Source organism: Leuciscus leuciscus, assembly GCF_965113295.1.
Source record: "Leuciscus leuciscus genome assembly, chromosome: 1".
Taxonomy (NCBI): domain Eukaryota; kingdom Metazoa; phylum Chordata; class Actinopteri; order Cypriniformes; family Leuciscidae; genus Leuciscus; species Leuciscus leuciscus.
Genome location: NC_138725.1, coordinates 36,231,357 through 36,247,430, shown reverse-complemented (window position 1 = coordinate 36,247,430; position 16,074 = coordinate 36,231,357). Strand labels below are relative to the sequence as shown.

At 38.7% G+C, this 16,074-nt stretch overlaps 1 protein-coding gene across 3 annotated transcripts in view; it reads left to right on the top strand.

Annotated features, from left to right (window-relative positions):
- Positions 1–16,074, top strand: part of rbfox3b (RNA binding fox-1 homolog 3b) — a 207,159-nt gene that overhangs the window by 68,605 nt on the left and 122,480 nt on the right. For 2 of the 3 annotated variants that reach the window (XM_082164859.1, XM_082164857.1), the window contains exon 2: positions 939–1,033. In XM_082164859.1, coding sequence (XP_082020985.1) covers positions 939–1,033 — 95 coding nt within the window. Of the gene's footprint in view, positions 1–938; positions 1,034–4,826; positions 5,044–16,074 lie in introns of those variants that run through there. The other variant, XM_082164858.1, reaches the window with a different exon arrangement.

Here is a 16,074-nt window from a genome sequence, read left to right as displayed (position 1 = left end):
TACAGAACAATAACAAATTTATAGATACAAAAAATTTACACAAACCTGTATTTTACTAAAGACATGCACCAATTTGACAGAGCTGCACTGCTCTATCCTGAAGAGGTCGCAAAAAGGCGCAATAAATAACTCAATCACTGGGTTGTTATATCTGACCCAGGATCTGCGGTAGTTACACAAAAACTACCCAAAAACTGGGTTGTTACTTCTGACTCAGGGTCTGGGTGACACAAAAACTACCCACAAATGGGGTTAATACGTCTGACCCAGGATCTGGGTAACACAAAAACTACCCAAACACTGGGTTGTTACGTCTGACCCAGGATCTGGGTTACACAAAAACTACCCAAACACTGGGTTGTTACGTCTGACCCAGGATCTGGGTAACACAAAAACTACCCAAACACTGGGTTGTTACGTCTGACCTAGGATCTGGGTAACACAAAAACTACTCAAACACTGGGTTGTTACGTCTGACCCAGGATCTGGGTTACACAAAAACTACCCAAACACTGGGTTGTTACGTCTGACCCAGGATCTGGGTAACACAAAAACTACCCAAACACTGGGTTGTTACGTCTGACCCAGGATCTGGGTAACACAAAAACTACCCAAACACTGGGTTGTTACGTCTGACCCAGGATCTAGGTCACACAAAAACTACTCAAACACTGGGTTGTTACGTCAGACCCAGGAGCTGGGTTACACAAAAACTACCCAAACACTGAAAAAATAACCCCCTTTTTTTAGTGGATGTTGTCTATGGAAGCCCGTAGACTGATTTTTATGCTTGTTTTTGCCGGAAAATAATTTGTATGACAGTTGAATGAGAAACAACTGAGAACTCAATGAAATTCTATGATAGAGCAGCATCTGCGCAATGCTATTCTCCTGTGTGTGCAGCTGTCGTGACTCTTTGTCTTGTGTTTTGTGTTCAGGTGGTGTGTGTAAGTCGACCGGTGTCGCTCAGGTGTACGGGAGGGTCCTGACCGATCACCTGTGGCGATTGGGACTTCCTCTCTTCAGCACACAGGTGAGAGAGGATCTCTGTGTGTGTGTGTGTGTGTATGTGTGTGTTGATACAGTGTGGTTTGTTTGTGCGTCCGTGATTGATATGAACAGGTGGATTTGTGCCTGACTTGATGACATCACTTCCCTAAGCATTCAATCTCAGTGCGAGTGGCGTCGCGTGTTCGACTGAGCGCCGAGCAGGTGTGTGTGTGGAGGGTAAATATGCTTTCGGGATTCAGTTCAACACAGTGATGTGTGTTGATGTGATATATGTGTGCGATGCTGTTTGTTGATGCTGAGAGAAACAACAGGTGCGATTCGTAAAGTTGAAGAGATGTTCACCTGTTACCCGCTGGCTGCTGAGCAAACGACTCTTGAGCACTCGGTGTTCATGTGATCAGCATTAGAGCTGGCCAAATGTTGAAGTTCAACTAATGCAACACCAGCGCTTTTTATTATCAGACACTTCCTGTAGAATCAGACTAGAGTTTAAAAGTCAAATGAGTCGGAGAGTCAAATTAGAGTTGGATATTCGGAGAGTCAAACTAGAACCACAGTCGAAGAATTAAAGCTGCCATCGGCAACCCTGGAAGATTGAGTGGACTTTTGAATGTTTACAACTCTCATGCCCCTCCCCCACTATCAATGAATACCCTCCCATCGAGTTCGTGCTCGTCAGTGCGTGTGCACCAGATTTTCTGTGAACGCGCCCGTCTCATTAGCATCGATCAACACCATGGAGTACTCAGAGGTATGCTGCCCTGGCTAATCTACCCATAGATTGCAATTGCTAACGTCATTTATACTCTAAATGAGCTTATTTGATTTGTTAGTGTTTTGAAAGCGAGATACAAGTCTCGGATGAAGACTATGGCGAGGTGGGAGTGGGATCTGTGGCGTGTGCACGAACTGTGATTGACAGTCAGATCTCACACCCCCCTGCGCTGATTGGACCCGATGATCTGGGAGCGGTGGATTTTTGCAAAACAAATAACACGCTCCAGGTGGAGTTAGAAGCTCGTTTTTTTTTTCTAAAACCACCTTATTTATGTTGTTCTGTCGGATTATAGTGTCGATTTCACTGAATATGATCAAAAAAATGTTGTCGACGGCAGCTTTAAACTTGTGTCAGAGATTAGAGAATAAAATAATCAAATTAGAGAATAAAATCAATTTAGAGAATCAATGAATCAAATCAGAGAATCAAACTAGAGTCTGAGATTCAGATTTAAGAATCAATTAATCAAATTAGAGAATCAAAAAAGGGTCATAGAATGAACAGTGTCAGAGAAGAATCAGAGACGGATAATCAGAATAGAGTCTAAAAATCATACTGGAGTCGGAGAATCAAACTGGAGTCTGAGATTCAGAGTCAAAGAATCAGGCTAGAGTCAAAGAATCAGACTAGAGTTTAAAAATCAAACTAGTCGGAGAGTTGAGTTAGATTTGGATATTCGGAGAGTCAAACTAGAACTACAGTTGAAGATCAAACTAGAGTCAAATATTCAAAATTGAATCAGAGTATCAAAGAATCAAACTAGAGGAAAGAAATATCTGAGTCAGATAATCAAACTAGAGTTGAAGAATCAAACTGTAAGCATGAGTCAGAGATTCAGATTAGAGTATCAAACTAAATCCAGAGAATCAAACTGGAGAATCAGACTAGAGTGAAAGAATCATATTGTCCAGATTCATGTGGTGTAAATCAGGACACAAACAACAACACATTTATTTTCCTCTCGTGTTCACATCAGCCGTGAGACAGAGAGAGAGAAAGTGAGACGAGTGGAGATCTGAACTCAATGTATTTTTTTTCCTCTTATAGTCTAATTATCATTTCTAAAAAAAATATTCCTCAGAGGTCTAAGAGAGATACTAGAGAGAAGAAAAAAATGACCACAGATAAAAATCCAATTAAAGGAGACGGCGGGCTGCAGAAGAGTGCGCTGGTGTTACAGTACAGGCTGTGTGTGTGTGTGTGTGCGTGCAGCGTTTATCTGGCACAGCAGCAGATTCTGTGTGTGTGTGTGTGTGTGTCTGTGGTTTATACGCTGGTTTTTAAAGTGTGTCCTGCAGGCAGATATTGATGACCTGTTTTTAAAATGTGCTGACGCAGCAGTGATGAAACTACAGCGTCTCATGGACTTCTCACTCACTCCGTTTCTCTTTATATAAAGGGATTGAACTGACTTTAGGGGGGATTTGTATAACACATCTAGGCCACATTTCATCCCCACATCTGAAAGAAAAATGCTGAATTATTAATAAAACAAAGCCTATTTTGAAGACCATTAAGATTTTTTTTTTTTTTTTTGACATTTTAGCACATTTCATGCAAAAAATCTCATTACTGTAATGCAGTAATTTTACCTTTTTCCAGTTATTCTTATAGGTGATTCTCGTTACTGTAATGCAGTATTTTTTTTATTAATTCCAATGCTTTTATAATTTTTTAGCACTGTATTACAGTACAAATGAAAGGCACAACAAATGCAACCACAGTGTATAAATGCTTATAATTTAAATTATATTTTGTGTTCACATTACAGTAATAGCATACATTAATAATATTTTGTGTCAAATGTGCGTAATGGTCATGAATATAAAATATTTTCTTTTAAAACATTTGTAAAATATGTTAATGTGTATAAGAAGTTTTTGTTTTTTGCATTACATTTATAAATATTTGGGTTAAATGTTGTCATGAAAATAGTCACAGTGCAAAAAAAAAAAAAAAAAAGTAATGGCCCTTAAAATATCTTCCTGCAAAATATAAAATGTTTTTTTTTACAAAATATGTTCAACGTTTTTTTTTTTTTTTTTTACATTATTTGTTTTACATTATTTTTTTACATTACATTTTTTGCATTATTTATTATAAATTACAGTAATGGGATTTTTTTTTTGCATTGCACCCAATGACAAAAAGTTTTCATGAAAATAATTAATAATAATAATAAAAATAAACTTAATGGACCTTAAATTATTTTTTTAGCAAAATATATTACATATTTTTTTGTTGTTGTCTACATTACACTAATGGGAAGAAAAGAAAGAAGAACTTTTTTTTTATTACATTAATGAAATTTTTGGTTTAATGTGCTTAATTGTCATACAAATTATGTAATAATTTAACAAAAATTAATAAAATAATAATAAATACATTTTCGTTTTCTTGCAAAATATAATATATAATTTTATCACAATTATTTGTTTTTATCACAAATTTGGGATGAATGTCATAATGTAAAAGATTATTGGAGTACGTTTTACAAGAAAATACTATTTCAGTCTTTCTACTTAAAGATTTCATGTTTCCTTTTTTCAGTGTACTTCAATTTACTTTTTGTTAAATAAAAAAATATTTTGTCTTGAAAACCAAACAAAACTAAACAAAAACAAAACTATATTATTCTTTCCTTTGATTAAGAGTAGAAATGTGAGCCGGACATGGTAGTTCCCAGCACATGTACACGTACATTTTTTATGACATACAGACGCTTCTCAGTGAAAGAAATCCGGCTCGGTCCTCCATCTTTATATGTTCTTCTCTGCTTTATGTTGTTTGCTTGTGGTGCTTGTCGGGTTTCAGACGGCGTATTTTGAGAGGATTGTGGGTAGAGCCTGTTCACTCACATCCGCCATCAATACTGTCATCAGAGAAAACCCCCTCGCTCGCTCTCTCTCTCTCTCTCTCTCTCTCTCTCTCTCTCTCTCTCTCTCTCTCTCTCTTCCCCCTCCGCTGGAGAACGCTGTGATCCTGGTTCAGACTCAGTCTTAAAGTAAAGCTGCTGTGAGACGAGAGCAAAGGAAGGAGTAAAAGAGTATCAGACACACTGACGCCGCTTCTCCAGGTGTTTCCCGAGAAACTAGACGCTCAAACATCAGGAAAGTCAGAGGCGAGGAGAGGAGGAGAAGTGTTGGAGGAGACGGGAGGAGAATCCAGCTGTCCTGAACTCAAGAGAGACAGAGAGAGAGAGAGAGAAATATCTGTTGAGGGTTTTCCTGGCTGAAATGATGATGTACTTTTGGGTGAGTATGAAGATCGACGCATTTGCTGCATGTCTGGAGAAACGCGATGTTCATGTTCACTGCGCTTGTGTTTGATCCACTGTGAACTGCTCACTTCTGTTTGGCTCGGGACAGGGAGTTTAGGATGAACCTCATGGAGTTAGACTTCGTCAGAGGAAGAGTATAGAGCCTTAAATTTAATGTGAAGCAACTCAAATCATTTGATGAATGAAATGTTTGAGGTCATATTGAGATTGGCATCTGAGCACAGTTTGAGACATTATTGAAATTTCTTTGAAACTCTACACGAGATCTGCAAGCGACTCCATTTGCTCCGTCTTGGAGAGAGATTTGAGACATCAATGAGATTTCCCTTGTGATTTATTATTTTCTACGGGTGATTTAGAAAACTGTTATTGCTCCGATGTTGCTCTTTCATGGCTGTTTCATGGCTGAACGTATGTTTCTTGGTATCAAATTTATCTCAAATGTTTCTCCAAAACTGTAAAAGAAATACAAATTCATAACTTCATAAGAGACATATTGTATGTGAGATCTGTTTTTTATTTTGTTCTCCATTGAGTCTCATTGACGTCTTGGAGAAAGATTTGAGATATCAGTGAGAATTCCTTTGTGGCCTATTTCGTTGAAATATGTTGAAATATGTTGCTCTTTCATAGCTCAGGGAACTTGATGTATATCTTGGTATCAACATAGTCTCAGATGTTTCTGTTTAAATCAAATTTGAGATCTCATCTGAAGCTCTAGAGGAGAAACGTGAGATCTGTGAAAAAGGCAACTCCATTTGCGCTCTATTCAATCTCATCGATGTCTTGGAGGAACATTTGAGACCTCATTTTTCTTTTCTATGGGCATTTATGGAAATGTTGCTCAGCTGTTGCTCTTTCATGGCTCAGGGAACTTGTGTTGTTTCTTGGTATCAACATTATCTCAAACGTTTCTCCAGAAATCAAAAGATATACAAATTAAGATCTCTTCTGAAACTCTAGAAGAGACCTGTGAGATCTGTAAATCCGATTACTTTATTTGCTCTCCATTGAGTCTCATTGATGTCTTGGAGAAAGATTTGAGACATCAGTGAGATTTCCTTTGTGATTTTTCTTTTCTATGGTGATTTAGGAAAATGTTATTGCTCAGATGTTTCTCTTTCATAGCTCAGGGAACTAAATGTCTTGGTATCAACATAGTCTCAGATGTTTCTCTTGAAATCAAATTTGAGATCTCATCTGAAGTTTCTAGAGGAGAAACGTGGGATCTGTGAAAAAGACGACTCCATGTGCGCTCTATTCAATCTCATCGATGTCTTTGAGGAACATCTGAGACCTGGAAGAGCTCTCCTTTCTCATTTTTCTTTTCTATGGGCGATTTATGGAAATATTATTGCTCAGATGTTGCTCTTTCATTTCTCAGGGAACTTAATATGTTTCTCAGTATTAACATGATCTCAGATTTTTCTCCTAAAATCAAAAGAAATAAAAATGAAGATCTCTTCCGAAATTAGAGGAGTGTGAGATTATGGGTGTTTTTCAAAGTAGAGAAATCGTAAGAATTCCGCAAAAGTCTCTTTTTGGATCTCCATTCGCGCTCATTGGTGTTTACTAGAGGCAATTGAGACACAGAAGACATCTGGTGTGTGATTTCTTGTTCATCCAGGAGTGTGTTTCTGTGTTAGAGTGGTAGAGTTCATCTCTGAGCTCAAAACGAGTGGACGTATTTCTCAGATGTGTTTCGTTCAGTCTCAGTGAGCTTCAAATTAGTTCATCTTTGTTCACTTCTCTGTATTCTGTGAACTTCGTCGAGTGGTTTGGATTATGTGACGGAGTGAGGTGTTCCCGTACGGTCATAGACGTTCACTGATGATCAAGTGTCCACATCAGTGAGATGAACATGAGCACTGACCGCAGGAGCGAAGATCACGTGTGTGTGTGTGTGTGTGTGTGTGTGTGTGTGTGTGTGTGTGTGTGTATTTATAGAATCAGCACAATCGTCCCGTAAACCTTCTGTGCTGTATTTAATAGTGTGTGTTTAGCTTTCAGACTCTGTGCTGCTTTTCAGGGTTTCTATATGTTGTTTTTTCTGTAAATCTTTGCACTGATTCTGTTTCTGATTCTGTGTGTGTTTGTGATTTGTCCGTCACACTCTTCGCTGCAGTTTAACTCATTAATTTGGAAGAGAAAACTCTGAATGAGAGAGACTGAAGTCACACAATTTATCTAGTGTAAATATGAAAGTCTCTTTATGTACTGTGTGTGTGTGTGTTACTTTTTTTGTGATTTATGCATTCAGAGTTTTTGGTTGTGTTCACACTTTGGTTGGATCAGGTTTGGTTGGATTGAAATAAACCCTGGTGCGATCGCTCTGTTAGTGCGGTTCACTTGAATAAGTGTTCCTCGAATCATGTGTGTTGTTGAGGAGAGTTGTGCTGATACTAACTGATCAAACACTTTAGAAAACATCCCACAGACTTTCCAGAGACAAACACCACTGGGATTTTCCACAGAAAATGTCAAAATCCTGTTTCGGAAATGCATTGTCGTCACAAAATACGTTGCACTCTCTGTAATGATTTACACTGTACAATCCACACCTTTTATGCATAGACTGCTGAATGATGGATTGATCATTACTTTAATCACGTTTGGCTTTCTTACAAAGCTTTGCTGATTAACTTTATTGATTTTAATTGATGCCTTGAGGAACACACATGCAAATATTTAAATACATTTTTTTATCCAAAGAATCTTTTTCTTCCTCTTTCCTTTTTTTAAATGAATGCATTGTAGTGGATGAAGAGTTTATCACTCATTCCTCCCATAAACTCATCCCATTATGCACCTACACACGAGTTGCATTTGAATTATTCTTTATCAATTATAGTTACTGAATGGAAACACTTTATTAGTGGTGTTTAAGTCTAGCATCACTATTATTGCTTATAGTTAGTTTAAGAGATGTGATCAAACTATGAACCTCTCCATAATAACTGTGTATTTTTATTATAATTTCATTTAAATATCTGTTGTTTGTTTGCTAAGAATAAAGTTTTTTGAAATAAATAAAATGTTTGAAAGAAAACCAACTGTCTAAATGCAGGAGGTTTGAATTATATAGAGATTTTCAGAATTTGTTTGTTTATGTGCAAAAAATCTTAATAAATGATGCAGAGCTAAAATCTAGACACAGAAGAAGCTGAAACATAAGAGAGTTTTGTTGCATCACACGTTTTGATCACAGCATCATTCCCAGACTTCCATTTGTGTTATTTCAGACTTTATTTGAATCATGTGAAATACAGTCAGAATAAGGAATGAGTAAATGTGAGCAGCTTCTGGCTGTTAGTGCCTTTACAGTCGGCATGGAACAGAAGGTGTGCTGGTTCTCTATTGTGTCGTATATCCGAGCGAAACGGCTTCTGGAACAAGAACAAATGTTGGGCGGGGCTTGATTTTGTCTGTGTGGAATTGATTGGATGGTTGTGGTTTGCTATTGGCTGATCTCATGTGAGTGACAGGTTGCCCCGCCCTCGTCATCAGAGAAGAGAAGAGATGTTGCAAGAGGATGGGAAGTGATTCTGATTTAATGTTATAAGGAACATGAATTAAAAAATAATAATGACGTGCACGGATAAATCATAAATAGATGTTGATAAATTAAGTGTATTGCAAACGGCAAGCTTCCTGTTTCTCTCTTGAAGCCAACACGGAAGTGACTTAAACTGCAGTTCATCGGCTGGCCACTAGAGACAGGCTGCAAAAGAGAGTCAATCCCATAGACCCCCATGTTAAAATACCCAACTTTACAGCAGAAAAAAAATGTTTACAGCCTGGTTCAAAAAGTGGTTTTGGTCTATATAGCTAATTTTGCCCTTCGTGACAACTGTGAGGGGGGTGATTATTTTATTTTTTTATAACTCATCCTTTTAATTTATATTAAGCCTTAAAGTTGTGCATAATTAAGGGAGTGGCCACTTGAGTGACAGGTGGATTGCCGCTGATGTCACTACTAGCCGTTTGTCTGGTGTCTGTTAGCGTCACCTCAGCTAATCCGCCTCGCTGCCCATATTCGGTTATACGGGAGTGACGCGCCGCCAAGATGGCGACGGCCGGCTCCGCCCACTTTGGGTCTTCAGAAACACCACGGGTGACGTCACGTCCATTGTTTTATACAGTCTATGGTATATTGCGGTTCTTCTCATCGAGACTGCAGTGAGTGTGTGAGAGTCGAGGTGAAGTGTGTACAGGTGTGTGGTGTTACCTGTCTCTCCATGGGTCTCTGGGGAGGCCGGCAGCACTGCAGTGCAGTGTGGGAATTGAGCGCATTCGCTCCTCATTAGAATATTTATTCAGGAAACAGATGTTCAGTTTGAGGGCGACACCTTGGGCTCTCTGTCCCCTGCTGTTCACACACACACACTCTGAGGGGCTCAAACCCTCCGCAGCAGCATTAATCTCTCTGAATGGAGCTCCATCTGCTGAAGAGAAAACACTCAGGTGATCGAGTCACACCAGACATTACTGAGACAAAACATGAGATCAGATTTAACCCTGATGGGCATCAGAGAGAGAGAGAGAGAGAGAGAGAGAGAGAGAGAAAGAAAGAGGGGTGGTGTTTGTGTCCTGCTCTGAATGTGATGAATAATTGACGAGAACAGAGGCTTTACTGTGGAACAACGGATGATGGTAATAGAGGAGAAAAAGAGAGAGAGACGGAATGTAGAAACAAGAGGACAGAAAGAGTGTTAAAAACTCCTTAAATATCTATCTATCCATCCATCCATCCATCCATCAATCTCTCGTTCTCTCTCTCTCTCTCTCTCTCTCTCTCTCTCTCTCTCTCTCTCTCGCTCTCTCTCTCTCTCTCTCTCTCTCTCTCTCTCTCTCTCTCTCTCTCTCTCTCTCTCTCTCCTCTATCTATCTATCTATCTTTAGTTCTCTCATTCTATCTATCTATCTATCTATCTATCTATCTATCTATCTATCTATCTATCTATCTATCTATCTATCTATCTATCTATCTATCTATCTATCTATCTATCTATCTATCTATAGTTCTCTTATTCTATCTATCCATCTATCTATCTATAGTTCTCTCGTTCTATCTATCTATAGTTCTCTCGTTCTATCTATCTATCTATAGTTCTCTCGTTCTATCTATCTATAGTTCTCTCGTTCTATCTATCTATCTATCTATCTATAGTTTTCTTGTTCTATCTATCGATCTATCTATCTATAGTTTTCTTGTTCTATCTATCTATCTATCTATCTATCTATCTATCTATCTATCTATCTATCTATCTATCTATCTATCTATCTATCTATCTATCTATAGTTTTCTTGTTCTATCTATCTATCTATCTATCTATCTATCTATCTATCTATCTATCTATCTATCTATCTATCTATCTATCTATCTATCTATCTATCTATCTATCTATCGTTTTCTTGTTATATCTATCTATCTATCTATCTATCTATCTATCTATCTATCTATCTATCTATCTATCTATCTATCTATCTATCTATCTATCTATCTATCATTATCTTGTTCTGTCTATCTATCTCTCTCATTCTCTCATTATCGTTCTATTCTCTCTATTAACTATAAATATATACAAATACTAAATAATATCTGAATTCTATTATATAATATCTGAAAGTATAAATATTAAATGTGTATGATTTATAAGTGTATACTGTATAAGTTCAAACTGCACAGACTGTGATAGAAACACTTTTCAACCCTTTCTTCCCTGTTTGAGAATCACCACAGCAGATTTAACGTCCATCACGAGAAGCGTTTTCCACATCACAGCGTGTCGTGTTTGAATATGTGAGCGAGATTCCAGGTCAATCCGGAGTGATTCCCAGAGGATGCGACCCACACACACTCCTCGTCTGTTTTAAACATTAGAAACATCAGCCAGATTCCAGTATAGTTTGAGGCGCCGGGGTTAAACACCATTAATTATCTGTATTTTTAACATATGGCTCGTTGTGTGTAATTTTCCCCTGCAGGATGTGAGTGGAATGAGATTAGAGGATGATTGTGTTTTGACCACATCTCAGCTCCCACACCTGCCTCATATTGATTAACCACTAACAGCATCTTCTCACTGCGAGATTTTCATACACACGTCCACCGAGAGCCACGGCCGCTCAGGGGAAATCACATTCTGAGAGCGTCGACTTGTGTGCAGAAATTCACCTCTGCGATCGCACCTGCCGTCATTAGATTCTCGTGCATATGGCGAACCGGACCGATCTATACACACACACAGAGAGAGAGAGAGAGAGACATCGCTAACAATATGAATCACCATCGAGTCTGATCGTCATGCGTTACTCGCCATCTTGGTGTGGGGCCATTAACTGGCGCTCCACAGGGACCGATAACATCGACCCGCGTTTCATCCATTGGCACAGATTTACCATAATGTGTTACAGTGATTTTAGCACAGTGGCAGCCAAACATTACTTATTTTGGCCAAACAATGTTGGAACTTTGGTGAATGCTCAGAGATGAATGTGCTTAAAGGATTAGTTCACTTCAGAGTTAAAATTTTCTGATAATTTACTCTCCCCAACGTCATCCAAGATGTTCATGTCTTTCTTTCTTCAGTCGAAAAGAAATGAAGGTTTTTTGAGGAAAACATTCCTGGATTTTTCTCCATATAGTGGACTTCACTGGGGTCCAACGTGTTGAAGGTCCAAATGTCAGTTTCAGTGCAGATTCAAAGTCTCGACACGATCCCAGCCGAGGAATAAGAGTCTTATCTAGACAAACCATCGCTCATTTTCTAAAACAAATAAACATTTATATACTTTTTAACCACAAATGCTCGTCTTGCACTGGCTGTGATGCGCCACACATTACGTAATCACGCTAATCCTTTAACTTGTAGTTTTGTTTGAATAAATGCTCATTTTGGCCTGTTGAACATCAGCGATATGTTTTTCCTGATCTGTCCTCTTTAAACTGAGTGTGAGGTTCTGGTGTCAGATGAATGATGTCATATATGAGCCTCGTCCAGCATCCCAGCCTTGTGTTTTCCTTCAAAAGCGTTTGACCATTAAGGGTCGTAAAGCTGTTTAATTTGCTTTATACGGTCACGCCGGGGGCCAGTAAAGCCCTGTGGTGATGCGCTGACTGTGTGTGTGTGTGTGAGAGGGCTGTAAAATGTGAGCACAGAGTGACATTAGTGTTATGGGATATTGACCAATTTTTGGAGAGTTTATGGTGCTAATCAAGGGCCGCATCCGAGGCCGAGATGAATGTGTGTGTTGAGAGCAGAAAGTCACGGCGGGAGTGTGTTATTTTTTTACTGAGAGACTGAGAACACTCACTTCATGTTGTGTTTTTTACACCGCGATTTTTGAGTTGGTCTTTATGAAGACGTCCCGCGCTGATGAAGCTGTCCGCGTATATTTAGTGCTTTAATAAACGAGACGCGGCGTGTCACGTCCCTGAAGAGCTTCTCAAACTACAGTAGATGCTGATGATATTTAAAACATCTTCACACTTTCTTACACGGTCATTAGTTTGTAGAGTGTTTAGATGAAGGGAACGTGAGATTTACAGATACTGAGCGAGATCCGGCAGATTCACTTTTTGGCTGTTTTCTCATCAGTTCCTGGTCAAATTCAAGAGTATTTGGAGTTTAGTCGAACTAGGGAGACACATCATGTCCAAAAGGTGTGGCTTTGACTCATTACAGCATGATAGTAAAAAAAACCCCCACACACACACACACACACACACACACACACACACACACACACACACACACACACACACACACACACACACACACACACACACACACACACACACACACACACACACACACACACACATACAAACAGACACTCTCTCTCTCTCTCTCTCTCTCTCTCTCTCTCTCCTCTCTCTCTCTCTCTCTCTCTCTCTCTCACACACACACATTTCTTTTCCAGAGCTGACATTAAAATGGATGCAATTTCATTCTCTTTATTCAATTTCTTCTATATTTTCATAACACACACCATCGTAAGTGTAGTTGTGTCTCTGATGGTGAACTTTGTGTTGGTTTTTGCGTGATGCTGATGATGGTGCGTGATGATATTCAGATATGTGCAGGCTACTTTTGCACTCAGATCCACAAACACAAAAACATTTCAACCGGAAGAACGAGAGAAAGTGTGTGTGTGTGTGTGTGTTTCCTCTGAATAACTTTGCCATTTCCACTCAAATCTTCACTTGCCCTGAATGTTCCTCTCGGCTGCGCACAATACGGCTCTTTTTAAACCAGTCACTTGGTCTTTCCTTGTTGCACATTAAATTTTAACGTGTCGTACCCATAAGGAGGAAACAACATCTAAAAATAGTGTCTGGCATTAGCTTGTGAGGTTAAAGCGTGAGATGCAGGACTGGATGTTGTGTGTGTGTGAATATAAAGTTCTTTCTGAAGTCTTAAGAGTCTGTTGGACAGATGGAGGGCTTGACGTGATCATGTGATGGACACGATTTGACACTTTGGACAGTAATTCATCACAATACAGTGTACTATGAAAAAGCATGAGTATCTCTTAAACAGGCATCTATCTATCTATCTATCTATCTATCTATCTATCTATCTATCTATCTATCTGTCTGTCTGTCTGTCTGTCTGTCTGTCTGTCTGTCTGTCTGTCTGTCTGTCTGTCTGTCTGTCTGTCTATCTATCTATCTATCGTTCTGTCTATCTTTCGTTCTGTCTATCGTTCTATCTATTGTTCTATTATTTTTTCATTATCTGTCTGTCTATCTATCTATCTATCTATCTATCTATCTATCTATCTATCTATCTATCTATCTATCTATCTATCTATTAAGGGTGTCACGATTTCGATTTTAAATCGAAATCGATCGAAATTAATGCTCAATCTCGATTATCGAATCAAAAAATGGAATCGTCGATGCTGCCACGCCCCATATGTCACGTCAGCTCGGCTTGCCTGTAATAGGTAAAACTCCTTTTCTCGAGAATATTGAAGCCTTTATTTTAAAACGCATGGCAGCTGCACAGCGAGAGCATCATAGCTCGTCTGAGCGAGCTGATTGGCTGTGCTGCGTCAACTGCACGAACCTATGGCGAGTAGGAGCGCTTGGCGCCCTGCCAACCTCGAGCGCGCCAATTTGGACGCGGCTGAAGTGTATAAATTCTGAGAAAACTCGCCAAAGGACTTTAGGTTTAAATCGACTGAAGCGAAGTACCTGATATGAGCGAAATAGCACGCAGGCAACGCAGTACTCGTTCCCTTATCTCTAAGGGAACCGAGGTTGCGCAAGTAACCAAGTACGTTCCCTTACGAGAACGTTCTCTCGTACTGCGTTGCAAACGCTGTGGGAAGTCTGGGAACCCAATTTAAAACGCCGTGCTATTCGCCTATGACTGCTCTGAGGAGTCCAGGGAGCCCCGGGACTGTAATAGGTTATATTGTTTAAGTTTCCAATTGACTGAAGATATAAGTTATTGTTACATGTTGTTAATAAACGTTTTAAATTTGACAATGTAGTGTGTGGTACATTGCGAACAAAGGTCAGATATTATTATATTGCATAAAAGTCTAAAAATGGCATAGCTTGTGCTTTCAAAAAAAAAAAATTTTAAATCGAGAATCGAATCGAACCATGACTTTAGAATCGAAAATGTAATCGAATCGAGGATTTGGAGAATCGTGACACCCTTACTATCTATCTATCTATCTATCTATCTATCTATCTATCTATCTATCTATCTATCTATCTATCTATCTATCTATCTATCTATCTATCGTTATATCGTTATATCGTTATATCGTTATATCGTTATATCGTTATCTATCGTTCTGTCTATCGTTATATCTATCATTCTATCTATTATTTTTTCATTATCTGTCTTTCTATCTATCTATCCACCCATATCATATAAATAATCGTCTTAAAACAAATGTTTCTGTGAAGCATATAATGTGTCAGAGAGTTTTGTGTAGTACTCTGTGTTTGTGTGTGTCATTTTGAGCAAATCTGCAGTTGTTTTCTTCAACTTTTCTTGTACTTTATACAGCAGATTACAGCAGATGTCTCGTCTTCCTGCTCAACCATGAACAAACACTCTGAGTGACTGTAGTTTCACACACACACACACACACACACACACACACACACACACACACACACACACACACACACACACACACACACACACACACACACACACACACACACACACACACACACACACACACACACACACTCACACACTCTCACACACACACTCAGACTCAGTGAGGGAATGTGTGTTGGGCTCATTCAGTGTCCTAATGGAGAGAGAAAGAGATGATATAGAGGGTATATAGTTTCTGTTGTGTAGTGATGTGTCTCAGGGTGTGTCTGAGAGCAGATGGATGAGGAACCATCTGCTGAAAACAGACACACACACACACACACACACACACACACACACACTCACAAACACACACTAATCAATGTTAATGAGCACATACCATAGACTTGCATTGTTTATATATGAAGCTAAATATAACGACTTCAGACTTCAATAGCTGAAGTGAAGCTAAATACAATGACTCCAAACTAAAACAAAACAAAACTATAGTATTTATTTATGAATCTTTTTGTTTTACATCACCAAATGTTCTTAAATTGAGGATTTGTCTTTTTTAACCCAAAGTATGACCACATGATCCTGGGAGTCTCTTCTTCATGATTTATTTTGAAACCTTCACATTTTCATGGTTTTTGCTTACTAAACGTTCACACAAAATGACAGTTACAGGCTTTTAACAATTGAGTTAGATGCAAAGAGGATGTACTTGACACAGATGTTCATTAACAGCTGTCAACATGAATGATGCTGCTACATTGTGAATATAAAATTATGAATTAAAATAAAACTAGTAAAGCTGGTCTTCCCAACCCTATCCAGAACGTCGAATCCATGACCATATTCAAGAAACAGCTGAAAAATAATCACTTGTATTCCTCATTTGTAAGTCGCTTTGGATAAAAGCATCT